At 41.0% G+C, this 25,529-nt stretch overlaps 3 protein-coding genes across 9 annotated transcripts in view; 2 read left to right on the top strand and 1 right to left on the bottom strand.

Annotated features, from left to right (window-relative positions):
• Positions 1-15,889, top strand: part of rttn (rotatin) — a 34,053-nt gene extending 18,164 nt beyond the window's left edge. Inside the window, exons 27-49 of one of the 2 annotated variants that reach the window (XM_042226568.1) lie at positions 292-458; positions 865-1,084; positions 2,145-2,273; positions 2,418-2,528; positions 3,389-3,547; positions 3,974-4,051; positions 4,795-4,993; positions 5,174-5,271; positions 5,357-5,444; positions 5,768-5,969; positions 6,317-6,407; positions 6,710-6,860; positions 7,098-7,235; positions 7,904-8,106; positions 8,294-8,399; positions 8,629-8,726; positions 8,967-9,044; positions 9,445-9,571; positions 11,891-12,084; positions 12,261-12,531; positions 15,179-15,282; positions 15,528-15,597; positions 15,716-15,889. In XM_042226568.1, the coding sequence (XP_042082502.1) occupies positions 292-458; positions 865-1,084; positions 2,145-2,273; positions 2,418-2,528; positions 3,389-3,547; positions 3,974-4,051; positions 4,795-4,993; positions 5,174-5,271; positions 5,357-5,444; positions 5,768-5,969; positions 6,317-6,407; positions 6,710-6,860; positions 7,098-7,235; positions 7,904-8,106; positions 8,294-8,399; positions 8,629-8,726; positions 8,967-9,044; positions 9,445-9,571; positions 11,891-12,084; positions 12,261-12,531; positions 15,179-15,282; positions 15,528-15,597; positions 15,716-15,795 (3,162 nt within the window). In that variant the 3' untranslated portion in view covers positions 15,796-15,889. Of the gene's footprint in view, positions 1-291; positions 459-864; positions 1,085-2,144; positions 2,274-2,417; positions 2,529-3,388; positions 3,548-3,973; positions 4,052-4,794; positions 4,994-5,173; positions 5,272-5,356; positions 5,445-5,767; positions 5,970-6,316; positions 6,408-6,709; positions 6,861-7,097; positions 7,236-7,631; positions 7,831-7,903; positions 8,107-8,293; positions 8,400-8,628; positions 8,727-8,966; positions 9,045-9,444; positions 9,572-11,890; positions 12,085-12,260; positions 12,532-15,178; positions 15,283-15,527; positions 15,598-15,715 lie in introns of those variants that run through there. The other variant, XM_042226590.1, reaches the window with a different exon arrangement.
• Positions 15,890-16,270: 381 nt separating this feature from the next.
• Positions 16,271-20,587, top strand: cd226 (CD226 molecule). Of its 4 annotated transcripts, none has more exons than XM_042226808.1 (6): positions 16,271-16,440; positions 17,093-17,416; positions 17,577-17,954; positions 18,360-18,462; positions 18,777-18,831; positions 20,343-20,587. In XM_042226808.1, the coding sequence occupies exons 1-6, from the start codon at positions 16,377-16,379 to the stop codon at positions 20,364-20,366; spliced, it is 948 nt and encodes a 315-aa protein (XP_042082742.1). In that variant the 5' UTR covers positions 16,271-16,376; the 3' UTR covers positions 20,367-20,587. The 4 variants fall into 4 exon arrangements, with proteins under 4 accessions (XP_042082742.1, XP_005912200.1, XP_042082678.1 ...); XM_005912138.3 differs by having other exon boundaries at positions 20,340-20,587; XM_042226744.1 differs by having other exon boundaries at positions 19,922-20,587.
• Positions 20,588-22,308: 1,721 nt separating this feature from the next.
• Positions 22,309-25,529, bottom strand: part of dok6 (docking protein 6) — a 56,439-nt gene continuing 53,218 nt past the window's right edge. For 2 of the 3 annotated variants that reach the window (XM_014335008.2, XM_042226487.1), the window contains one exon: positions 22,309-25,432. In XM_014335008.2, the coding sequence (XP_014190494.1) occupies positions 25,278-25,432 (155 nt within the window). In that variant the 3' untranslated portion in view covers positions 22,309-25,277. The remainder of the gene's footprint in view (positions 25,433-25,529) is intronic. The other variant, XM_014335034.2, reaches the window with a different exon arrangement.

Genomic DNA, 25,529 nt, shown 5'->3' with positions numbered 1-25,529 from the left:
ACTTCATAGACTTGGATTAACTACCCACTCTGTGTGCACTGCTCAGTATGAAATTCTGCTGTTTGGCATTGCAGAGGCAGGTTTTTTAGGGAGAGAAGGAGGTGGTTGCTTGCATACACTTCTCGCCCTTCTCTCCATAATACTCCATAAGTCAGTTTTTCTTTTCTCCCTTCAGTTTAAAACCTCTATAACTAAAGTAAATACACTCAACACTACTAGCTAGGAATGCACAAATTATGGGGGTGAATTTAAAATAATTACGTACAATTCAACAGTATCCATATCCTCCAGGATGCTGTGTCTCTGCTGAATTTGCTGCTTGGTGTGGAGAACCAGACCTCAACTCAGAGCACAGGGGAGCATCAAGAAGTGAAGAACCATGTGAGCCAAAGACTGCAGAGAGAGCTCACCCACTTCTTTAACACCTTACTCCGCTGCCTATCACACACCACTGACAGGTAGGTTTTCACAGACACACTTGTGGCTTCCTTTGGTGAAGTCACATATGACAGCCAGTGGTTCTTTTTTTTTTTTTTTAGATTAAATAATTTGAACTTTTAAGTAAAACACAACTTTGTAATTACATTGGACAGGTTCGATGTTTTTTTTCCTTTTTACATTTATAATGTGATGCGTATCATTGAGATTTATCTGCTTCTAACATATCAAATACTTTTTCTCCACTACAGCTGAGACATTTTTTGCCTTACCAAAACATTCAGCCATATTTTACACAAAATACCTTTTTGTAGTGCTAGGTATAAATAATTCAGTCTTTATCGCTCTTTTTCTGCCTTTTTTGCCTTTTTCTGTCTGATTTGCTCGCTTCTGTCTTTCTCGTTCTCTCCTTTCCTGTCTGTCCAGGCTATGTTTGGCATTAGCCGGCCCCTTCAAGAGCCAGCTGGCCGTCCGTTTGCTTCAGAGCCTGCGGGTGTCTGATGCACCGCGTTTTTATGGCCTTCCCAGCCTGGAGAGGACACTGCAGGGCATGATCAGCGTGACTGCCCAGCCTGGCTGGAGCTCCCACTGCCCTGACCTGGAGCCCAGCTCCCTTTGCTCCAAGTATCTCAGTGGGTTATTAGAGGTATGTGTTTGTCCATCAGTTTGTATTTGCATGTGGCATGAGTGTCAAGTTCTTTGTCTGCACAGTGTGTGCGCATATGCTCGTGCACTGCATTGGCAAGTGCCGAAGCTTTTCCCCTCTCATCAGATACGAGAATGCCTACAGAAATGAAGAAAAAGGCAAACAGAGTACTTTCTGTGGAATTAATTAAAATTAAGCAAAAATGTGGTTACGGGACATGAATAACAAAAGGTAAAAAACATTCATTGATTAGACACGCCACACTGTGAAGATGCTGATGAGATTAATCAACCTTGCCTATTCCATCTGTTCAGCTGTTCAACGGTCCATAAAACAATAGCGTAACTCAGTGTAGACCAGCTTGCACAGCAGTCCAGAGCACAGAGGTGTCCACATTTAGTTTTGCTTTGAAATGAAGACCCCCAAGGAACAGACAGCTCTGTTTACACGGAAACAGCCTTTTGTTTGTTATTTGGGGGGCAGCTTTTATTGACATAAATTAACATTTAATGGAGACTGAAGGTTAATTTGCTTTTGCAGTTAGGATTTGTAATGGCAGCTTCGGTCTCTCAGATTCCGATATCGTCCTCTTTCATCGTCGGCTTTTTAACCTTTTCGCCCGCCTCTCACCTGCTATAGATCACCTCGTTGACTCCTCCCCCACCTCCTCCTGGCAAAGTAGAGGCCCAAATCTCAGCAAGCCTTGGGCTCCTCTCTCTCTTCATCTGCTCATATGTGCAACCACACATCCTGATGGCACACCAAAGCAAAAAATAATTAGTCTCAGCTGTATTTAATTTTCATTTGGATGCATTGGGCTGCATGACAAGCATACAGTTCGCATTAACACAGAAGCAACTACTCTGTTTGCTCAACTGACTGTGCCTTTGGTGTTCACACTGAAAGTAGGTGTAGCATTGGATAACAACTACATACCAAATATGAACGACCTCTGCACTGTATCTATGTCTTTTTAGATAGATAGATAGATAGATAGTGTCATAGTCTTAATTGGCACATAAGGATATAATATTTCCAATATATTCTGTTATCTACCCAGGTGATATCCTCATTTTATGTTGAGTGGGGTGGCAACTCCTTGTCATTCATGGGGAAAGGTGTTACCAAGAATGCAGTCATCTGCTTGCTTCACTTGTCTCATGAGATGATGTCTGAAAACAAGGACAAGGCAAGTGTCAACATACTGCAGTATACAGCAGAAAACATGCTCTAGAATTGAGATCCTACTGTGTTTATAGTTAGTGAACACTTTTCTGCAAATTATTAAAAGACGTTGGAGTAAAACTGAAGTGTTTTTTTTTTCCTGCACTAGGACATGATTCCACAGTGGTCTTTGGGGAATGAAGCAGCTGCCGAGGAAGCCAGTTCCTCTCAGCTGGGTTTAGCATGGTTGATCCCGTTATGGGTGGACCGAGATCAAGAGGTAATGAGCACCACTTTTATATGCAAACATAACACGAAAACTATGTTTACTGTGTTCGGTTGATTATTTGTTTGTTGGAAATAAATCCTAATATTGTTGGAAGGCGTGTTTATGTCGCTTTAAATGGTACGGAAAATGCATTTGTGGTTTGAGCAGCAGCGTTATGCCCAATAAAAACTTTCCAAACAGCTTATTCTGTTACTGACTCTTAATTGGTGTTGTTTATTGGACAACTATGTAATTTATTGCCAAGTAGCACTGTTACAACAACGAAATAATCAACCAAACACAAATGTCCTTACTTTTTGGGCTATGTTTATTTAGTGTTTATACTTCAATATATGAATTTGCTGTAAGAGAGTAAAGGAGTTGAGTTTACATTTGATTTTTCACCTTCATTTTTTGTAAACCCTGTCTGTTTTTAAAATAAAGCTTTAGATGTTTGGCTTCTGGGGCGGGGGAAGAATCCTGTAACAGTTGCACAAGAGCTCACAGGCATAAAGGAAGTACATGACAGCTAGTCGTACCAAATGCACTGCTCAAAAATGACTTCCCACACAAGTCAGTCTAAGAGGCTCCCTTGACAAAGAAGACTATGTTTTCAGTTTAAATGTCAGTATGATATTATAGTAAAAATAAAAACCACCATGACCAAATTCACATTTATTGCATTAGATTAGATTAGATAGAACTTTATTAATCCCTCGGGTGGGTTCCTCTGGGAAATTCGATAAAACTCGATATAGATGTGTACCATAACATTAACATGTCATGTTTTTGTTTTGTTTTTTCTTTAACAAAGCTTCATCTCAGTGTTCTCTCTTCCTCGTTTCAAACGTGGGTTTATTCTTTCATGTCAGGTGAGATTTGCCAGTTTGAGTTTGGGTGCAGCTCTATCCTCGATGCCCAGCGGGTGCCAGGCTCTGTGTGCCAGCTGTCAGAACATAAGTGGAGGCCTGTGGGGCACATTGCTCAACATCCTCTTGGATCAACAGGAGAGCAGCATGGTCCGCAGAGAGGTACAGTGTTTGAACTGCAACTGTGTTGACTGTTAAAGCCAGAAATATTCTGGGTTATTGATTATTATCACTAATGGTTTAACCTGAGGACTCTTGGGTGAATATATAGAACATGCAGAGATGATTAGTGATAGGTAAACTATGAGTTGCAGAGTATATTTGTCTCAGTGGAAGGAAAGCAAATTTCATTTTCACCTAATGAGTGGTCAGAAAATGAGTCTGGACTTGAATGTATTACCAGCCAAATAAAGGCAGATGGCACTGTTGCTGATTTAGTTTAAGTTGACTCTGTGTGTGTGTGTGTGTGTGTGTGTGTGTGTGTGTGTGTGTGGGTGTGTGTGTGTGTGTGTGTGTGTGTGTGTGTGTGTGTGTTGTGTTTTGTTTTTTTTTTTTTTTTTTTTTTTTTATAATTGTTTGTGTGTCTAGGCTGCATTTATCCTGCAGAACTTGCTGGTGATGCCTATGCCTGCCAACGCAGAGGAGGCCAAGGACTCCCACTGGCAGGTCGGCAGATCTGCCAGCCAGTTAAAAAGCTTTTATAGACCATGAACTGTTTTCACTTTCTCTCTCATTTGGTTTTTCTCTCTTTATATCCCCTCTCTGTCCCTCCTTTCCATTCCAAACCATCCTCTCCTCTCTAGTTAAGCCCTGCAGGGTTCAGGGGTGTTGCTAGAACTGAAGCTGTACTGAGGGTGCAGGCTTCCAGCACTAAACCCCCCCAAAAATCACATTTAAATCTGTCAAAACATCAAACTAATTCAGCATGCCATTACTCATCAAGGGAGCTGTAAGTCAGAAATTGAAAAAAAAAAAAAAGAAGGTATCGTGTGTTCTTATCTTATAAAAGCAAAGCTTGTTGTTTACTAAATCTGATGCACACAACATTGCAAAGTACAAAGCAGGCCAAGTGCAAAAAAAAGAAAGCAGAAACGGTTACACTTGCTGCCTAGCTGTGCAGGGGCTATATGAAAAGAAAAGAAAGATCCAAAAACAAAATAAAACTAGGACACAAAATGTCATCCTGTAGCTATGAAGTGACATTTGTAAAATGAATGAAATGTCTTACATCAGTGTCACAACTTAACGAATGCCCTCAGCCTCTTCACTTTGTCCTTTTCTTCAACTCTCTTTGATTTCTTTGTTTTTAATCTGTAAATTTCAATGAGAATCATAATTGCATCATAAAAATATAATGTTTGCATTAAATACTGAAACATCTATTCTCCTGTCGCCCTCTCATCGTCCAGCACCCGTGTGTTCGCGATGAAGTGTCTGGGATGTCTTTGGTGGGTCTTCCAGCACTGCAGGCTCTGCTCTATCACTGTCAGTATTTCCAGCATGTGGGTCTCTCTGCCTCCAGTTGTTACTGTGGCAGGTACACTTTCTACATCCAGCCTCGTGTTGGCTCTCACTGTGGCCCAAGACTTCAGGAGAGCGCCTCATCGGGTAAGCTAATTCTTTTGATTTTCCTTAATTACTCTCTTCAAGCCTGATAATGTGGATTTGTTCCAGCAGTACACATCCACACTGACTTTCATTATTGATTTTCTTCCTTTTTTCCCCCCTACATTTTCTTATAACACTGCTGTAATCTGTATGTGTTGTTTTGTTTATATGCTTGTGTAGATTCTGAGAATTCTCTGTGGCTTTCGGGACGCAACCCACCAGCACCCACAGTCAACTCCAGCAGACCCTCCAGCTCTCTCTCCACCTCTAGCACTGTGGTCAGCGCAGCAATATGCATACCAATAAATGAACCGCTGCATTAAAGTTAAATGGATCCTCACATCTTAATGTTGTCCATTATAGATAAGAGATTCAAGGCCACACTCCCCAAAGGCTCCCTCCCCACTGAGTATGACACAAGATACCCCTGTCAGCAGACTGATGGCTCAAGGTACTGAAATGAGAAATGTCTGTGGATAACAGCCTCAGTAAAACTGTGTGTTTACTTCTTAGTACAGCATAAACCTTTCTTTTTTTTCCCTTCTGAAACAGTGGCTCTCAATATGGCTACTGATTGTCTTAAACTAAACCAAGTTTTGTGTTTATGTGAGCATCCTAAATACACAGCTGAGAAAGTAGTGCAGCTTTTCTTTGGTTTACTGCTTTTGATTATGTGGTCAGTGGTTGGTAGCCAGAGACAGAGACGTGATTTACAATATGTGAACCCTTTTTCAGGAAGTGTGTCTGTTAGCCCTCTATTGATGTGTCTCGCAGGCCAGAGCGACACAGACACCAGCAACTCTATTACCTCGCAGGACTCCCGACAGGGCGAGCCCTTGGCCGTGGAACCCGTTGTCAAGGTAACGCCTGACCTCCTGACGGCCCACTGCGGCCTGCTGACCAACCTGCTGGCCATCCTGCCAGACTTCACCCTCACTGCCATCCGACATAACCAGCTCCTTCAAGCTCTGGCCAGGTAAGAGGTCACATGCTGAGTCCACATGAACACCAGCTCAACCACCCTTGATGTATTATCATCTTAAGCAAGCATTGATTTAAGTGTTTGCTCTTTTAAGCAAATAATCATTTAAGGGAAAGACTTGTAAAAAAACAAAAGCAGAAAGTTTTTGTCCTTGTAAACACAAAAACCATAAAATACAGATACAAAAACTACACCTTGCATTCCTGCACCGTTTTTTTCACCATTTAAATAAAAGTGTGCATATTTGACTACAGAATTCGCGTTAATTGTAGCCTTAATCCCCCTCAAGCTGGTTCCTTGCAAGCACACACTTTCTCCATCATGTTTATTTTCTTCTTCAGTCTGGTGGCTCTTGGCTCCGTTGAAAAGTGTCTGACTGAGCTGAAGACGCCAAACATCCTTCCAGGAGAGAGAGAGGACATCAAACGCCAGGTGAGGATTACTGCGTTAGACGCATCTAAAGAAATTTTTCCAGCGTTTTTAACATTTCTATTATTATTATATCTTACCACAAAAAACTGTGGGCTGGTTTGAAAAAACAAAGCAAAACAGTGCATTTGAGTGCAGCACGAGGTTATCTAAGAGCATCTCCAGATTTCAGTGTGGGTGGAATACTAAACAAGCTCATATTCAAAACATACCATTGTTTTGGACATGTTTTTAATCATATGATTTTATTTTATTTTTTTAATTTTAACTGTTCAATAAATATCTACATTATTTTTCCTTTCTAGTTTGTCACCATACTTCAGTTCCTGTCCAGCTTTTCAAAACTCCTGCAGTCATATGTCACAGTGAGCGAGGAGCCGATTGGACAGATGGACTTCCTGAAGAAGCTGTTGTCTTCTCTGGTGGCTGTGCTCATGCTGGATACTAATGGTTTAGGTCAGAAAATCATATTATATTTAAAGGAAACAATGATATAGACTGTTTTCCAAAATTTGTATGTATGCCATCATTGGTGACTTTCCCCCCCCCCAAAACCTAAACAGTTCTTCAAAATCAAGTCCTTTTTGGACATTGGTCCCACTCTTTTTGCAGCATGCCCTGTAGTGCACTCTGTGTGTCTCTTTGTGGCTGTCTTGTGTCAGAAAAGTTGTGACTCACCCTTTCCCTCCTCAGACGCAGGTACCCGGGACGTGGTTTGTATGTGCTGGGTAGACGTGTTTATGCTCCTGGCTACTCTGGTGAAGAGGGACGGCTCAGCAGCGCACCCATCTGTCTGTGCTGCGCTGGGGAGACACTGGCGAGCGTTTGCAGGTACACAGGTTGCTCGGCTCAGTATGCGAGCAAAACTAGGGGGGTAGAATAATGTAATAACTGCAATTTGGACTACAGAATTTTATATTGTAATATTGATCACTTCTCATATTGCACAATTATATACTATTGTGAAATTATGTATTCCATTTGATTTAAACAGCCCACTGAGGTTTAAGACACAAGCTCTTGCTTGATGAAATGCGGTCTTACATCATAAAAGACTGATAACCGTGATTAGGTGTAATTATGTTGATTGCAGTAACTGACTAAATAATCAGGATTAGCATTTTAGGTGTAATTGTGCAGCCTTAAATCTGATGCAGAAAAAAATCAATTCTGTCTTTTTAACATGCTTTTTGCATCATTACTATTTGTATTAACTTTCCTGAACAGATGCTACGATACGATAATTGCATCCTGTCCTCATACTACCCCTACTTGTCTTCCTGTGTGATTAATGGCGCAGCAGGGAAGTCTGATGAGTCCAGTGAAATAATGCTGAGCCTTTGTGCGTGTAGTTTTGAGTTTACATGTTCACGATATCTTGGTGCCATTCAAATAATTAGTGTGCTTACTTCTCGCACCTACTACCTCATTCATGAACAAATATTTAGCTATCACAGGGTTGCAGTTTTTTTACTCTCATTTTCCCCGTGTGTCTACAGGAACGTTATCGGTGTGCGTAAATGAGAGGTTTGCGCAGCCTCTCCTTCACACGGTGGCTCTGCAGTTTCTCTGTACAGTTTTCACAGAGGAAACAAAGAGCCGCAGTCAAGAGGTCACAACCTCTAACTCAAAGTATGTCAGATCTCTCTCAGATGTCCTGAATAGTCCCTCAGCCAGCGAGCTGTGTGAGCTCTTATTACAGGTATGATGGGTTGATGGTCTCTAAAGTAATCAGCTGTGTTGTTAGCTAGCTTTGTGTTCACTAGGAATTATTTTGGAACAAAAAATCGAGTTACATGCTTTTGGTCAATGTTATGTAAAAAAGTTTGAATTTGAAAGTGTGTTACTGTGCGGCGCAATCACTGTCCTGCTTCAACTTCTGCTGCCAGAGCTTTGAGAAGAGGACCACTCAGGACCCTTTAAAGAAGCTTACAGCTAGAGCTCTGATGACACTGCTAGCCTGCAGCCCCACAGCTCAAAACTATGCAGTTAAAGGTAATCCCCCAAACGTCAGGCTGGAGTTAGATTATCACCTGTCATTTACTCTGGTTTCTTTATGTTCATCTATCTTTTTAAACCGTGTCCCTAAAAGTTCATCTTTGAAGCAAACCTGTTTTTGAGCGATTTTTGTGATTGTGTTAAAAAGTGCTTGGATAACAGTAGAAACGTGGTATCTTGGTGATAGTTTAACCGAGTGTGAACCTCGGATTGTCTTGTGTTCTAGCTGGTTTAATTGACACCTGTGTGGAGCAGCTGAAGCAAACTCATACCCAGCTCCACTTGGAGTCACTCCGGCCCAGCAAGGCTTCCCACCGCAAAAAGGTGAGCACAAACTGGCTGGAAATTTCCGATCTCAGCATTTCTTTTCCCTTTGGATAGAATAACAAACTGAATTGAACACAAATGAGTTTTTGGGTAAATGTTATGAATATGGGTTGTACTTGTCAGCAGAAAGTCTGCTTACTGTTCTTATAAGCTTTTAATGACTGCGGTAAAGAGTGTTTTTAAATTTGGAAAATGAAGCCTATTGGACTTTATTATTTTGTTTTCCCATATTATCAGGAAGAGGGCTATTTGAAGGAAGTCAAGCTGACTGTGGAGATCCTGCGGAGTGCTCTTTATTGCAACGATGAATGCAAAGTAAGCCTCTGTGCCTACCTTTTAATTCCCCACTGCTAATTGGTTTTTAATGCAACCCCAGAGTACCGGCGCTGTTCTGTGAATGAAATTTGCCTAAATGCACACGGCTCAGCTAACATCTCAGCAAGTTTAGCTTCTCGCACCCTATAATGTCATTACTTATGAGGCTTTTTAGCTGGTTTTCATTTTCTAAGTGGCCTTTCAGTCACTGTCGGTTAGCTCAGACTAAAAAGCCATGAAGGCTCCACTGCAGTGTTTACCCTGCCATCAGTCTCCGCCTTGTGTGCGTTTCCTGCACGCTTAGGAAAATATTGAGGCATTTTAAGTTGATTACTGTCATCTTTGTTGGAGCTGTTGTATAAATCATGCGCGTGTGTGTAAAATCTGTTTGCGTTTGTAGGTGGTTGCCACAGATGCTCACCTAACACAGGCGCTCAGTGCCCTTTGGCCTTGGCTCCTATTGGACGACGCAACTATGGAGGCGGTTCTGGAGCTTCTGTGCGTTTACACGGCCAACTGCACAACAGGTCTGCATGTTTGTGTGTTTATGTTTGCCTGTGTGTGTGTGTGTATGCTTGTGTGTTTGTGTAGGCATTGTGCCTGGCCCGTGCCTGCCCATCGCCTCTGTCTGTAGTTGGCAATCTGACTGAGTCATACACAATTTGCACTGAGAGTCCCATTGTTCTCTCTAATAACCACAGAGCTGCATTGCATCTCAACTGTATAAGACCCAGTGCCTTCTTGCTTGCCACTCACAATAGGCACAGTGTCACATCCAGAGTTCAGGCTGCACAGCTGTCTCGCTGTATGCAGAGCAGCCAGTTTTAGAGCATGATGTGGGGAGGAACAGAGCATCTCTGTGCTGCTCGAGGTACCAGTATTCCATCATGCAAATGTAAGAACCATGTATGTGGAAACCAAAAAGACGTGCAAGAAAAAGAAAAAAAAAAACTTTTTGAGTGGAAAAATTGAAAGATTTATAGGAAGGAAACGGTTGGGAAAATGTACTTTGATAAACAGCCTGTGGTACCTTTGATGTGTTTGTGTGCATGCATGCGTGTGCGACTGGCTTAGAAATCAGTTTCATCATTGGTGGTGTGTGTGTGTGGAGGGGGGAGGGGGGGGCGTTATGTGCAACACTTATGAACGTTTCTAAAATTGTGTGCATCTGTGCGTCCGTGCGTATGCATATCTCTATTTGATTGGCATCAGTTCCTCAGTGGGTGCGTGTGCACGCTCTGATCTAAACTCCCTCGCTTTAGACCCCCCATAAGCTCAAGCTGTGAAGCACCAGAAAGCAGTGAAGTCGGGCACAGTATTTCCCTAAAGGTTAACTGAACAGCAGGTTGTGTTCAGCCTGCATGCAGCCAGGCTCAGTATTACACCATACACCCTCAGGCTACCACTCGGTCTCCCGAGACCGCTACATTTCTGCTGAACCTTTCATCTCCAGTCTACCTCCTTCATCCAAAGCTTTGTTAACGCTGCTAGTTCGAGTCAGATTGTTGTTTTCATCTGTGCCACACATATTTTCCACAGATATTTTTGGAGCAGCCCAAAACTTGCTCCCTCAGACACACAGAAAGTAAAACAAATGAAAATCTTTTTTTTTTCTCCACTTACATGTAGGGATCTCTCCTTTTGAAGTATATGTTGCATGGCTGCAAAATAATTAATCGGCAGCTGACTCGTATCAGAGAAACGGTTACTTATTAAAGCAGATCCCCCTTGTCAGTTTTATGACACACCAGGTTTCTTGACAGGTATTGAGATAACCGCAGGCTAAGATCAGCATATGCCTGTTTCCAATCCAGGATTAGCAAAACCATCAAGCTGTCATTTTCTCCAACAAGAAATGTCAGTCAGTTTCAGGCTGCCTCGTGAATTCTCTTCAACTTAAGCTTGTTAATTTCTGTATTTTGTGTGTAATGTACATCCATGCCAATTAGTCATGTCAGTTATGCTGATGTGAATGTGCCTTCTTAGTAGAATTGTAGCTACATGATTTACTTCCCACCCAGAGTCAAACGAGCCTAATTGTCATCACTCGAGTATTTCCGTGGTGACTGAATATTAAATAAATGAAGTGCTTTTCAAAAGTGTTTCTGAAACTCTCCGATTTCACCTGTGAAAGGCTTAAAGTTACTTCAGGACTCTTTTTTTTCATCATATTTTGTTTTTCCTGGCTCTTAACTTGTGCCTGTCAGCACTTCTTCCTTCACATATATGTTATGTTCTGTATTGGTGCACAAGTTCCACTTGTCTCCATCATTTTGGTCATTTAGCTAGACTGTCTTTACACCAAAGTAAGCTCTCCATGCAGCCGCGTGGAGATGTTTAGGTGTGGTGGGCAGACAGCCGTGCAAGACAAGGCCTGTTTATGCAGCTACTAGTGCTGCTGTCTGGCGAGCTAGCCAGCATTAAGGTAAACAAAAAAAAAACCAGAGAGTACTTCCAACAACAAGAAAAAATTGGTTTCACTGTATGTGTGTTTGACTTTTTTTAATGCTGAAATTGGCGAGAGAAGTTGTGATTCTAGTCCAGACACAAGATTTCACAGTGTAGTACAGGCATGTGATTTTATGTGTATTTGATTTTGTGTGTGTGTGTGTGTGTGTGTGTGTGTGTGTGTGTGTGTGTGGTGTGTGTTGTGTGTGTGTGTGTGTGTGTGTGTGTGTGTGTGTGTGTGGCTGTTTGTTGTGTGTGTGTGTGTGTGTGTGTGTGTGTGGTGATGTAGATCCAGACATCCACAAAGGGCAGAATAAGCATGTTTTATTTTAATGTTCTTATAAATATAAATGAATAAGAGCAGATTAATAAAGCCATTTTCCTTCTTCTGTTCCCAGCATGCAGTTCTCTTTGTGGCAGTGGCCCTGGCCTTGTACCAGGATCTAAAAGCTCCTCCACTAGCTCACTGATGCACTCTGTCATGAAGCTGGCTTCAGCGCTTGCCCCAGATAACAGCATCATCCAGAATCTGGCTTTCTCCCTCTTGGCTAACCTAGTCATGTCCCGTGACTGCAGATGTCTCCTGCAGAAGGTAAGAGACATTATGTACATAGAATTAGTGGGCAAGACAAGTAGCAGATTAAAATGAAAAAGGTTAAAAAATGATGTTAGGAAATCTCGCTCTTGCCCTCTCTAAAACTCTTTCACTGTTGTTATGACTGAAACTTTAATCTCTGTTCACTCTTGTTTCATTTCTGTGATTCTCAGAATAACTTCCTTCAAGCCTTCTTGTCAGTACCGGTGCCCAAGGCTGCTGGTGTTAAAGCCACGTCTGTAAGTAGTGGTTGGAGCCTTCTGGGCCTATGGCTGAGACTGCTGGCCAGTCTCTCATTCACAGAGGACGGCCAGCAAAGTATCCTCAGGCTGACCGGATCGCTGGAACTGCTGGCAGACTTGGCACCACATCGACGGCACGCGCTGCTCACCCTTCAGAACCTCTGCTTCTGCCCTGCCAACAAGTCACACGTCATTGCCAATGGTATGGAAGTTAAGCAAGGATTACATTTAGGAATCGCACTCAGGGATATGAAAAAAAGAAATAAAAGATCAAAAGGGGAAGTTCAGTAAGCAGATTTGTCAGCATTGTGTGTCCACAATGCAAGTCAGTGATTAGGGAAAAATTCAGTGCAGCTAAATGTTCCCTGCTGAGTCACTTTGTTCACTCTTCGTAAAAGTCATCAACCACAGAGGGACTTGTGGTGCACCTAAGGTATGTGCTTTCTGGTGGTAGCCCATTTGCATCAGTAAGCCATCTTAGATCAGTTTCTCTTACTTCTGTGCTACCATCATAACGTTCTTTAACTGCAACTATAAAATGCAAAACAAAACATACCCGATTTTCAGTTTACCCAGAGTTACCCTTTCCAGGTCATCTTCTTATGAACTTGTGGATCTCTTTTAGTGGTCTCATGTTTTTAAGTTGCTCTGTCCAGGTCTCATTATTTGCATTATTTGAACCTCAAACTTGTAAAAGAGTGATCATTAAATTTAAATCAGATTTTCCTTTTTAAACAAACCTATCTGTAGAGTTGCAAAAGCTTAATGGGCCCACACGTTAGTTGCTTAGGCTTCACTGACTCAGATTGTAAGGAGGGAAAATAAAACACACCACTTACCATTGCTTTGTTTTAAAAGTTTGCAACATATCAAATGTACTGAAAATGAACAGTCTGGTCTTTATTTAATACTCTCACGCTGTTTATTTGCTTAGTTTTACATCATGTGCAAAAAAAATAATCAAAACAAAACAGACTCGTGCGTGCCAAACTTTGGCACGCTTGGACTGGGATATATTGTCAGGACTGCTAAACTGAAACCAAACAGAAAGTGACATTTGAAAGTACACACAGTATGAATAGTATCGTATATACTAGGTGTAGTGCACATATTATATTATTGTGATGCAGAGCTTCTGAATTGAGAATGGAGACTTGAGTGGTATCAGTAACAGCTTTGAGAATTTAAGCTACCAAAATATATTAAGCCCTTTTAAGTTTATGTTTGCAAATGTGGGCTGAATACAACAGAGATCTGACTATCAGTGATTCTACAACACAGAGATGAAAGCGAAGGAAGTCTGTGAGAATGAAAGACCGATCGTGTCCCCCATGCAGTGCACGCTGCAGGTGGGAGTTGTGGGACCAGGTGCAAAAACTATGTGACCGTATATCTGGTTTCCTGTGGAAAGATCATGTTTCCTGTGTTTTGCATACAGCAAGATTTCCATCAATCACAATAGAGAAAATGAGCAAAAATAAAATCTCATTGCTTGATCGAAAATCAGCAAGATTAAATAAGTTACGGACTTATGACTAATGTTGCTGCGAGATATGCCACTCAGATAATAGCAGAGGAGGAAAAAAATGTTTCTCCTTTGTTCACTTCACTGCACATGAAATAAACTCTTTTCCTGTTAAGTTAAAGTTAATTTCAGGGTCTAGACTAGCTTACAACAGCCTTCGTTTAATAGAAAATATGTGCTATTAAAATTACTGAGCAGAGGCTACTGAGACTTTCAAGGAAACTTTGATTGCAATAATGCTGTGGGACCTGTACTGTAAAAGCAGATGATGCACAGCCAGTAATCCGGTGATTAATATGTTCTCGCTATGTTACTCTCCTCTAAGTTTCAGTGAGTTGTGGTTGAAGTAGGAAAAAAAAAGTCTGTCAGGTTTTCCAGATGTGTTTTGAATGCAACAAGGCTGAATTCAATGACCGAACCAGGCGCCTGCTCTCTGCATGCTCCAGGTTTGGGTCCAGAACTTGTCGCCATTATGTCTTCTTCATCTTTGTTTGAGCACGTTGTCTTTTTGGAATCTTGATTCAAAGTAAGTTGGAAAATAAGCAGACCAACCTTACAAAGCTTAGAGTACCATTTCCACAGCTCTGTTCAGAGTTCACACATTAGATCAGTCCAGATGTGCCGGGTGGAAAAATCAGATGGCACGATTGCGCTCATTGTAAACACTTGATCAGCTTCATGTTGTTTACCCTGTAAAACTTTAGAAAACAATTATCCTGAACTTTTCTTGACCTCGTGATTAATCTGTTTACATTAAGAAAACAGCAAGTTTTTCCCCAGGTATCTGAAACCTCTGTCGGTTTGGGACTTTCCACAGCGTTGGTAGTTGAATCGGGTAAAAATGATGAGCACTTTATTAAACATAGTAATTGTTTATGTATGTCATAACTATTTGTATTATTATTTATTTCTTTTCAACCCCCTACAGTGACTTCATTAGAGTCCTATACAGTGAATCAAAGTCTTTATGTTTATATACTGATTCAAACGTCGTCCACCTCTTATCTTTTGGTGGATCTCCTTTGCTGGTACGGATGTCATATAGAATAAGTTCCAGCTGTTGCACGCCTGGAGACGAGTGCGAGTGGAGCGAATTTTCCATTGTAGAACAAGGTTGTTGTTTTTTTTCTCCATTTTATAGCGTGTTGCTTACAGCTGTGTTTTTCTGGGCTCTCTTTTAGCTGGAGCTCGTTGAGGTCTTTTCTTCATTTTTATGGCACTGAAGAGACTTCCTGCATCTAGCATGTGTCCAAAAAAAGTCATTTTCAAGTCTTATTGAGTTGCGAATCCCCCATAACGATCTGCGCGTCTTTGTTTCTTTCAGACAAAGCCATGAAGGTGCTGCTATCCTGCCTCGAAAGTAAAGTGATGGAGACCCGCTGTATGGGAGCTTCTGCAATTTGGGCATTGCTCCATAACAATCAGAGGGTACAAACACACACACATCCTAGTACTAAAACTTTTATTTTAGTGCTTTTATGGCTGGTATTTGAGTTTATGGCTGATCCGTGGCAAATGAAATCCTCTGCCTGCTTGATTGTCTGCCTGTAAGAGAGATTTGCCTCACTGTTCTCTCACTTTCATCCAAGATGATCAATGTTTTTTAATCTCCTGATTATGAAAAAAACAAACTACTATCCTCTTTATAATCTGTTCCTCATTTTCTCTCAAAGGCCAAGACTGCTTTGAAGTGTCCTTCTGTTAGATTGAGAATTGAGAAGACTCATACCATCGCAAAGAAGGGTAGGCATGAATTTTGTTTCGTATCAGCGTCTGTCTCTGTACCAAATTTGTACATTTGAAGGTTTTCCACATTCCACTCTTTGTGCTTACTTATTATTTATTTATTTGTAAAATACAGATGCAGACAGCAACCAGGAACACATGAACACCTACCTACTGGAGTGCCTTGAAAACATTTCTCAGCTGCTAAATACTTGAACGGTGTTTGTTTTTTATGGATTTTTGTACCACGTTTCCATCTGTAAAATGTGAATTATATTAAAGTAATCTTAGCTTGTCGTGTTTGGTCTGATTCCAGTTGATACATTTTCATTTTGAGACCACTGGTGTTTTCAGTTCACCGTTTGTGGTGGTGGCAGTGGTGGTAAGGTGCTTTTCCACACTGTGCCACGTTTGGCTTACTGGTGAAAATCGTCACAAAGTATTCCAGAAACACAGGGAAGAAATCTTTGGTGTTCACAGGAAACTGAGTCAGGGCATGTGTTCCTCTTTCAGTTTCAAGTTTGTAATATGTTATGGATTTTGATTTTTAAATTATACTTAGATATTGCTCTAGAAAAACTTCATCATGAAAGCCACCAAGCAGTATTATGTCACAAGTTTACCATCCAATCCCAGTCCTGGTGATAAAGTGCTCCTCTGTGTGGAAGGAGTAAACAGTGGGCTATCATGAAGTGCGCCCCAGTAGCTCAAGTGCTTCAAGTGCTAGCAGGAAGTGTAGCCTGGGTGCCTCCACTCGTCTCATCAATGCAGCTTTCATTCTCCCTCTGTGGGGCAAGATGGAAGCTGTACAAAAGGACTGCTGGTACTTCGTGGTACTTATCTTTCTCCCTTTTCTTAAAGGTATGGGCTTTATTTTTTAATTCAAATATATTTCTTTGAATTTGCAGTGTTTGTTTTTTAATTGGAAAAAGTGCTGTAACAAATACTTTTACTAACAATTTTAAAACTGATGCCTTTAAGGCTGTTTTAAAGTAATCTAACAAAATCATTTTCTGATATCTAAATCATTAAAAAACAAACAAAATGTAACTTTTCATTCTTATTTAAAGTCGATAAGCCTGTAATCATAAGTCTTTCTAGACATTATTATTCCAGACTTGGCTCTCCCAAGGGCTTCACTGGATTTGAGACAAATTGTCATTCAGCTCAGATAAAAGGCTTTGAAAAACTTGGAGGCTTGATCACCAGCTATTGTCAACTGTTTTTATGTGTTCTGGCTTAAATTAGCCTAATTACCATAGGCCAAGGGATGATCTCAGAGTTTTGAATTGCTCTGGTACTCTTCAAGTAGAGGGCTCTCATTGTGTATGTGTAAACCCGATAGAGGTTCTCTGCCAGTAAAGGAAAACTATTATAGAATAAACAATATGAACGTTAGATTTATTCCTTCCTTCTTAAAAATGTGTAATTTTGTAGCTTCATGGCTATTTTGTTATCTGTGTTGTGTCATGACTCATATGTTAACAACAGAAAAAACAATGCCTTTGTCCAGTTGCTGTCCAGCAGAGAGTGCCTGCTACAGTTAGGCTGGAGGAGGGGATGGTTCTGCATTGCTTGTGCCCCTGGGATGGCAACCTCAGCATGGTGTCTTGGACAAAAAGGTCAGAAAAAAATCCAGTGGCTGTTTTCCACCCTGATTTTGGAGTGGTTTTATCACATCGTTTCGATGGGAGAGTGGAGTTCCTGAAGAACGGTCCCATGGATGGCAGTATTTCCATAAAGAACGTTACCCATCAGGATATCGGGCTTTACGAGTGCTCTGTTCAGACCTTCCCTCGGGGACCCTGGACCCGGCACATTCAGGTGGAGGATTTAGGTAAATATGGCAGAAAGCGTCAGAGCGCATGTTCTGAGCTGTCTAGTATCATTCCCACCTCCCCCGCTTAGTGATTAAAAATGGTGAAATATGAAACCTAGAAAGGTGCCATACTGTAGTTTCCATCACATATTTTTAGATTCCTTTCTTTCGCTTACAGATGAGCCACCGGAGGAAGACCCCACAGAGCCCACTCCCACACAGGAGGCCGTTTCAAACGAAGAGCTGCTAGTACAGCAGAACAGCAACCTGACCATCAGATGTAACTATCAGCATAATGGCACCGTTAACCAGGTCATATTGGAGAGGATGCTGCACGGCCAGTCGTGGACCATTGTTGGAGTGTGCAAGAAGGTGGAGGAAGGCCTGGTGGCGGAGGACTACAGCGACAGGGGCCGGGTCAGCTGTGAGGACAGCCTGGATATGAGTCTGCACTTGACTGACGTGACACAGGAAGACAACGGTTTCTACCGCTGTACTTTTAACACCGATGCAGGACAGCAAACTACCACCGTGCAGCTCACCACTGTGGCTTCAGGTACGAAGCAGGCACCATGAAGTTGAAGACATGCATACATTCAGCTGTGTGTGTGTCTGTGATTGTTTAAATTAGTTGTGAATTGACATTAAGAAGGGGATGGAAGTAAATAAGGCCAGCGATGATAATGAAATGAAAGAAAACAAAGCATGTGATGTCACTCGCACATTCACAGCTGCTCAGTGCGCTGAAGCCACAGAGGTTTGTGGCTAAAAGTCCGAGCTTTGTCACTGCGTATCTGAAAAAGCAGTGGTTGCACCATATGTGTGTCATGGAACAAATTGAAAACACTAATCAGACACTGCTGTATGACATAGAATTATTCAGAAAACTAATTTTCACACTGTTTTTTTTCCCTGTTTGATTTTTGTTTCTTCTGTTTTTCTCGCTCCTACACATAACCAGGTTGGTTCAGCCTGTCGTTATACATGATGTACATTTACATCGGGGTTGGAGCTGCTGGACTCTGTCTACTTATTGCCATCATCATAGCAGTAATGAGGCACAGGTAAGATATCAGCAAACTAAAGTAAGGGGTGCTCTGTCAATAAACACAGATAAGTACGGAGGGAACACCGATGGTTCAGCTCATAGTGTGATAACGCTGACACACTGATGTTTAGCAGGGAGCATGCTTCCATCTCAAGCTCCATACATGCCTATCAAATGTCACTCTTTAAGTGTTTAAACCTGTGCTCCTTGAAGAAATGTGTTCATAAGAAAATATCATTACTATCTTGGAAATCTTCTGATGCAGCGCAGTTAAGTTTGTTTTTTTTGAACAGTAATGAAAATCCTTCTTTTTGTCTGAAAACCCTGCAGAAAGAGGAACAAGAGAAAGGAGTACAGAGTGAAACTGCATCCATCCCAGAGACAGGTAGGCATCGCCACGTTCATTTTATCTACTCTCCTCTTTACTCTCGACACCTTTAAGGCACTCCCGTACCTTCTCATCAGACTTGCACTTAATTACAAAACCATCACCCTTTACAGCTAATCTCAGCTAATGGCACCGCCCACTCATTTAACTAATGCTAATTAACTTCAATGTTAACTGAAAGTGTCTTTGAAGACAAGCAGCTTGTTAAAATGTTATTACAGTATCGATGTGCTGAGTTTGATTATTTGATGTAAATAAATACACAAGCTCTTTAATAATTAGCTGATCTTTTTACACATTTTTGATATAATATGAATGTGTTATTTATTAGCGTGAGCCCATATTGGTGGGAAAAGTAACTACATTTTGCCAAGCTGCTTCACCTCTACTGCCTGTTTTGGTGTAATGGCTTAAAAAGCATTAACATTCACTTCCTCACATCCTCACAGCCAAACTTCTATGAGAACATCCCCATGTGTCCCAGGATAAAGAAGTCCAGACAGATCAGAAACTGTCCCGTTTATGCCAACGTACAGACCGTCCGATCCATGAAAACCACATCGCACCAACGACAGTGTAATAAATAAACACACGCACGAATGCGAGGTACTGGATGATGTCGATCTGTCACAGCGTCGTGTGCGTGCGCCTTCCAGCCTTTCACAAACAAAGCGCATCGAAGTTTATCTGAGAAAAAAGAAGAAATCCACCTGTGTTGACATGAACAAATAATTTATTTGATATCTTGTAATTATATGCGTGGATCACGCTGACACTGATTAGCATTCAGGCCGTGGTTTCAAATGAGCTAACAAGTTGGTGCTTATCTGCGAGTCAGAACGCTGACAGGGGCTGTTTGGGTCCAGCCTTGCTCACTCTAATTAAATGTAGTATGTACTGCATAATTACTGTTGAGGAAATATTTGTTTTGGCCATAACAGTATTTGACAGTAACAATCACGCAGAAGACAAGACAAAGGGCCGTGTAATCGTTCTTTTCACTTCTCTAACCCCCGAGTAAAACGACTGACAAAAGCCTTTGTAATTGCCCTCCTTTTTACTTTCATCCCTCCTGGTTTCCATTCAGGGATTGACAATGGTGTCTAATCATCTAACGGAAGAGAAAAGCAGTCACTCAGCACTGTACCATCACTTGAGACCGTTACTTACCCCAACGGGCTCTGTGTCTGGGATGGCTGCATTCTAGTTACATCACACTCTGCGCGCAGGAGCTAAGCTCTAATTAGCTAATCCTGTGCTTACTTTGTAGCTGCTCAGACTTTGTGTGCCTGCTGTTTATTGATGAGTGTTTGTTCCTGTCGTTGTTCTCCTGTTGTAAAAATGATTTTATGATAAGCTGTCAAAAGTTTTCCAAGCTGTATTTATTGTTTTGTTTCCAGAGTTTTTCCGAGCTTGCTTTCGTAAATCAATATTTAGGGTTTATGATGCTGTAGTACTGTTAAGCCGTGTGCTGTTTGTGTAATCTAATTCATTTATCTCCATAGAAGTGGAGGCAGTGGCAGAGGCAGTAATGGATATGCGGGCTATTCCGCTAAGAACAAGACAAATGTGGAGCATAAAGGGACAATATAATCAGTTTGTTTTTTGCTTTCAATTCGCTTCCAATTCAAGAATCTGCAGCTGTACTTTCTGGGATGGCACTAAAGATGACGCGAGCGTGACCAACCATACTGAAACTGATGTGTGTGACTGTAAACGATTTCATGTGGTACGAATAAAACTGTGTCACTGCCTCTGCTTCCTTTTGTTTTCCTGTGTTAGGTGTAGTTGAGTTTGTAGACTAATTGGACAGAATCATCGATGACTGTAGTCGTTTCTAAGAAAGCAAATCATTTCCTGTAACCCACAAAGAGGTACCAGGTGACACGTGGGCAAAAGATGAGCCGTGATGATCTAAAAAGGAAAGCAGCCCGCATAAAAATCCAGCATTTTGCAAAGCGGCGAGTGACTGCAGAGTCTGCTCGATTTCATCAGACAATTTGCGAGATGTCTGCAAATTTGAACGCCTGTATATAATTTACTGCAGGTGGATTTTTCTTTCCCGTTGGTGACATTTTCATTGTAATCTGTCAGATTTAGGTTACGTTCTAAATAAAATTTGTAACTTCAATGTCTAACCCTTTGCTTACTTTTTAGTGTTGGCTCTCTGAAAAAGAAACACAAAACGATCTGTCAAACCACCATATGAAACAGCCAAGATAAGAAGTGTGCCAAACATCTGTTTGTGAACCAAAATGACAGATGCAAAGAATGAGGTGTTTGCTTCTATCTGAAACCTCAGCTTGAAAGCGTAAGTCAAAGAAGAGTGTGTTAACCACCACCCGCAAAGCCACTAATGATCTGAAGAGGCGCTTTCTGGCTTTTAGCACGGCATGCACAGAAACAATGTTAAAAAGTAGAGTAAAGGCCTTGTGTTTTTCATCTGAACGAAACTGCAGAAAGTGTGAAAACACTGTTTTTGTACATGCAAGATATCTCACTATTTTTGACTTTTCTGAGCCTGTCAAGTCCTTCTTTTGACCCATTTTGCCAAAGGAAAGGACGTTGCCTAATAATTATGCACACCTGATATAGGGTGTTGATGTCATTAGACCACACCCCTTCTCATTACAGAGATGCACATCACCTAATATGCTTAATTGGTAGTAGGCTTTCGAGCCTATACAGCTTGGAGTAAGACAACATGCATGAAGAGGATGATGTGGACAAAATACTCATTTGCCTAATAATTCTGCACTCCCTGTAAACAAGCCACACATCCGTCTTGTTGGAATGAACTTTAACATTTAATGTTTAAACTGAGGTCTGTAGAGTCTGAGAGGTAGCTCTTGGGTGCAGTGTCAGTGAGCGCTGCACAGCCTGACCTCGTGGTGAATTTGCTGGGACATGCAGTCTTGTTGTGAATAATCTTTCTCGCTGCAGAATCGTGGACTTTAAATTGTCTGAAAATATAACCCTAAGAAAATGACTGACGTCTTCCGTCCTTGGCTAAATAGTAAAACATCAGCTTTCATAGAGGTTCGCAGTTCCCGATGATCACTGTTACTGAACCTCATAATTCTTGTGGAAGCAGTAAGCTTGTACTTTTTTTTTTTTTTTCCGCACGCTGCTTCTGAATTTGGCTCAGCCATTATCGAATGAATAACAACACATATGCCAGGGTAACATGCAGTGCCTTCTGATTCATCTGAGGTTGCATTTACCCGAATTTAAGACCTGTTATGTACCACCTGATTTTTTTTAATCCCTCCTACGGAAAACCTTAGAACTGAAAGAGGGGGTGCTTTCTTTTTCACATGACTGTACTCCTCTTGTGTGTTATTGCAAAACTTTCCCCATTACAATATTGTTTTCCCCTAAAGCTTAACTAAAGCGTAAAGAATAAAAAGTAAAAGAATGCTACATGTACCTAATGAGAATCCTGATGGCATAAAGGGCAAAAAAAATCTGATACATGGCAGAACATTGAATTTATTACCTTTTTTTTTTTAATCATCAAAAACATTACATATGTACATTTAGTGAAAACTGTAGGCCTACACTCATGTATTAAAAGTGCTATTATAATCTATGAGAACAAAACATGACAGACACAAACACAATCATATAGTAATGATAACAACTTTTCATGACACTTCTACAAACAAGTGAATAGCTACAGTGAACGAAAATAAAACGGCAAATGACAAACACAATCAACTAGAAGTTTCTCCAGTCCTCTCAGTACAGCTGCCAGTGCAATGGAACTACTATACTGGAGCTAAGACTCAACTCAGTTATACAACAGCTTAGTTAAATGTGGCCAGCAACTGTATCAGTGGACTCTGTGATGCAGGCTAACAATCATCTGTGGCTTAAATTAATAAAATTAATTACATGATTGCGGTTTTTCTTTTTTTAATATAATATTTTGCACAAAATAAAGTGACGACAGCGAAACACAAAATAAGCGCTTGTACTTTAGAAACTGTTCAAATGTAAAACCAAGACAAAAGAGCATCAGTGCCAAAAAACAAACAACAAAAACAGAACCCACCTTTAAAAATGATTACATTTGACACTGAGAGACTCCCATGTTGCCTAAAACTGATTGTCATTGGAAACTTTTGTGATTAACCCACAAAATGCTGTAATTTCAGTATTGGAGAATGAACAAGAAAAAAAAAGTCATAATTTTGATGCATGAAAAACACCACCACAAATATTTAGAGATGAATTCGGGTCTAGTGATTGCCACCCACGGCTAACAGGTTATACTCGGTATTGATGCTGTTACATGGCATTTCACAGCCGGGAAAAAAGGAAATGTGGCAAAGCGGTTTTGAAGATTCCAAGTAAACTTTCCGGTCAGCGATGGTAAACTCAAAACCCAAAGACGTTGCTTTGGTTAGATCTCACAATCCACGGTCTGTGTGTCGGAAGGCACTTCTTACTCAAGGAGGATGATGCAGAAACCATAATCACAGCAGTGTTTCCGTCATGCTACAGAGAGGAATGGAAGCGGATGGAAAAAGGGGGCTGCAGGGAACTAGCAGGGGTAGTTAGTTGTTAGGCTGCTGGGTTTGAAACTGCGTGGGCGTTTTTTTGTTTTTGTCTTCTTTAAAAGAGTAGATCTGTTTCCAAAGCCATCAGCCAATCACAAAGCCTGGAAACAAAAAACATTAGCCTCACTGTTTCAAACTTGTTACATTGTTTCATTTCCTCTGTACCAAAAAAAAAAACCCATGAAAAAAGAAATAATGTGCTGATACACAAAATCAGTTTCCTTCATAGAGCTAAGAGTGGGTTTGCTTGTTTCAGTTCAGTTTTTATTGTCGGAGAATGTTTCACTGTAGTTTAGGGTACATTTGTTTCGCTTTGACCTTTAGTCTTTTTAATTACCAGTGTGTGTCGGGAATATGTGAAAGGCAAGATGTAAGAAAAATCGACATAGGTATAACAAAACCCCATTTTTTTGAAGGCAGCTGTTCACCATCATGTAGCCATTCAAAGTCTCAATAAACATATCCATCAAAGCTTTTACTGAACTAACAAATAGTAAAACTATGAGTTCACAAAATCATTTCAGCTACTTTTAATTCTTTTCAAAAGTCTAGTTTTTATCATTATTTTAGCTAACTTTGTTTTGGTTAAAAATGTTGGTATCACGTTGTCTCAACTTCAAACAGACTTTTATAAGCTTTGGAGTTCCGCATATTGTGTCTTTTCTTGGCTACCATTTATTCTGTAACATAGTATCAGGTAACCCTTAGGCAAACTAGAGTAGGTGCTTATCAGCACTAACCACTTCAGGTAAAGTGTTTTTATGCTTCTTTTTTTTTTTCCCCCCTATCAGTGGACAAATATACTGAAGTTGGAAGATTGATTTCTGAGCTTGTGAAATGGGAGTGCCAGGCAGTAGAGTAACTTTATATCAAAGTATATGTTCTCAAAGAAATGCACTGATTTTAATCTATTTTCCCCAAAATTAAACTGTGTTATTAAGTTGAATGAAAAGTAGTTATGATGTTTAATTGCCACAGAGCACATCCTGGACCCAAAATGCCAATATCACCTCTGCTCTGCGTAGCTTAATCCCTCAGGTCGCTCTCTTTACACCTTTTTGCAAATGAACCAGTCCTCAGAGGAACCGGACGACGACGTGCTTGGTGGCTATTAAAATCGAATTGCTCTGGTGAAAAGGTAAGGTTGGCAGTTTTAAAGCAGATGCTGTGCGAAGGTTACATTGGATCATTTCTGACATGACGGTCTATTACTACATCCTTCAAGCACATATCTGAATGACTATTTCCCTTTGCCAGTTGTATTCATTCAGGACTTTAGCTGATCCATCACTGGCGTCAGCATCGAGCGTCTTTCGTGTAAGGCATTGATCAGTTTCACATTCTTGAGAAGAAAAAAAAAAGGTCAAAGCAGCGAGTGTGGGAGTATTTTGAGTCAAAACTGGTGGAATTTCTCATGAATTGGTTGCTGAGGCTGCACATCAATGGAGCGAGCCTGATGGCATTTCAGGAGTTTTGTAATAAAAGTTGACACTGGTTTACAGCGGGCTGTGGTGTGTTAGTAGCTTTTAGGTTTTGTAAGGTATGATGTAGTGCTTTAAAACAGAGATGGGGAGAATCATGCTGGCTTTAAAAGGATAATGACAACATAAAACACTTGAAAACGACAGTTAAAGGATTTTTTTCTTCCTTTTGATACAATCTTTGAAGCTACTTCGGCTGTCACACGTCGCACAAAAAAATAAGTACAATCCTCCTCGAGATCATTTTTTCGCATACCGATCGCTCTACAGTTGACACTACTGTCTGTAAGTTATCACCATAAAATGATATATTACACATGTCGCTATACATATTTCTACATCCTCTCTAAAGCAGTGGGTAAAGTGTTCAGTCCAGTGTCGATGGAGCAATTCTCTGTCATTGAAGGGGTCTCAGGCTGCAACTAGATTCACAGCCACTAGAGGGCGACGGCGCCTCTCGCTGGTGCTGGCTCTCCTCCTGTTCAGGCTCATCAGACAGAAAGCTGGGGAAGGTCTGTGCTCTCGGGATGAAAGTCATCATCAGGCCCGTTCCTTTGAGAGGGAGAAAGAAAAGCTTCAAGTGAGCACTTTTTTTTTCCTCTCTATTTCCTCTTTTTTGTTAAGAGGAGTAAAATTAGCCGATCTGCTT

This window comes from Haplochromis burtoni, unplaced genomic scaffold (assembly GCF_018398535.1).
Source record: "Haplochromis burtoni strain Fernald_Lab_line unplaced genomic scaffold, NCSU_Asbu1 Contig_1, whole genome shotgun sequence".
NCBI classification, from domain to species: Eukaryota; Metazoa; Chordata; class Actinopteri; order Cichliformes; family Cichlidae; genus Haplochromis; species Haplochromis burtoni.
Note: the sequence above shows the minus strand (reverse complement) of the source record. Positions and strands in the feature narration are given on the sequence as shown.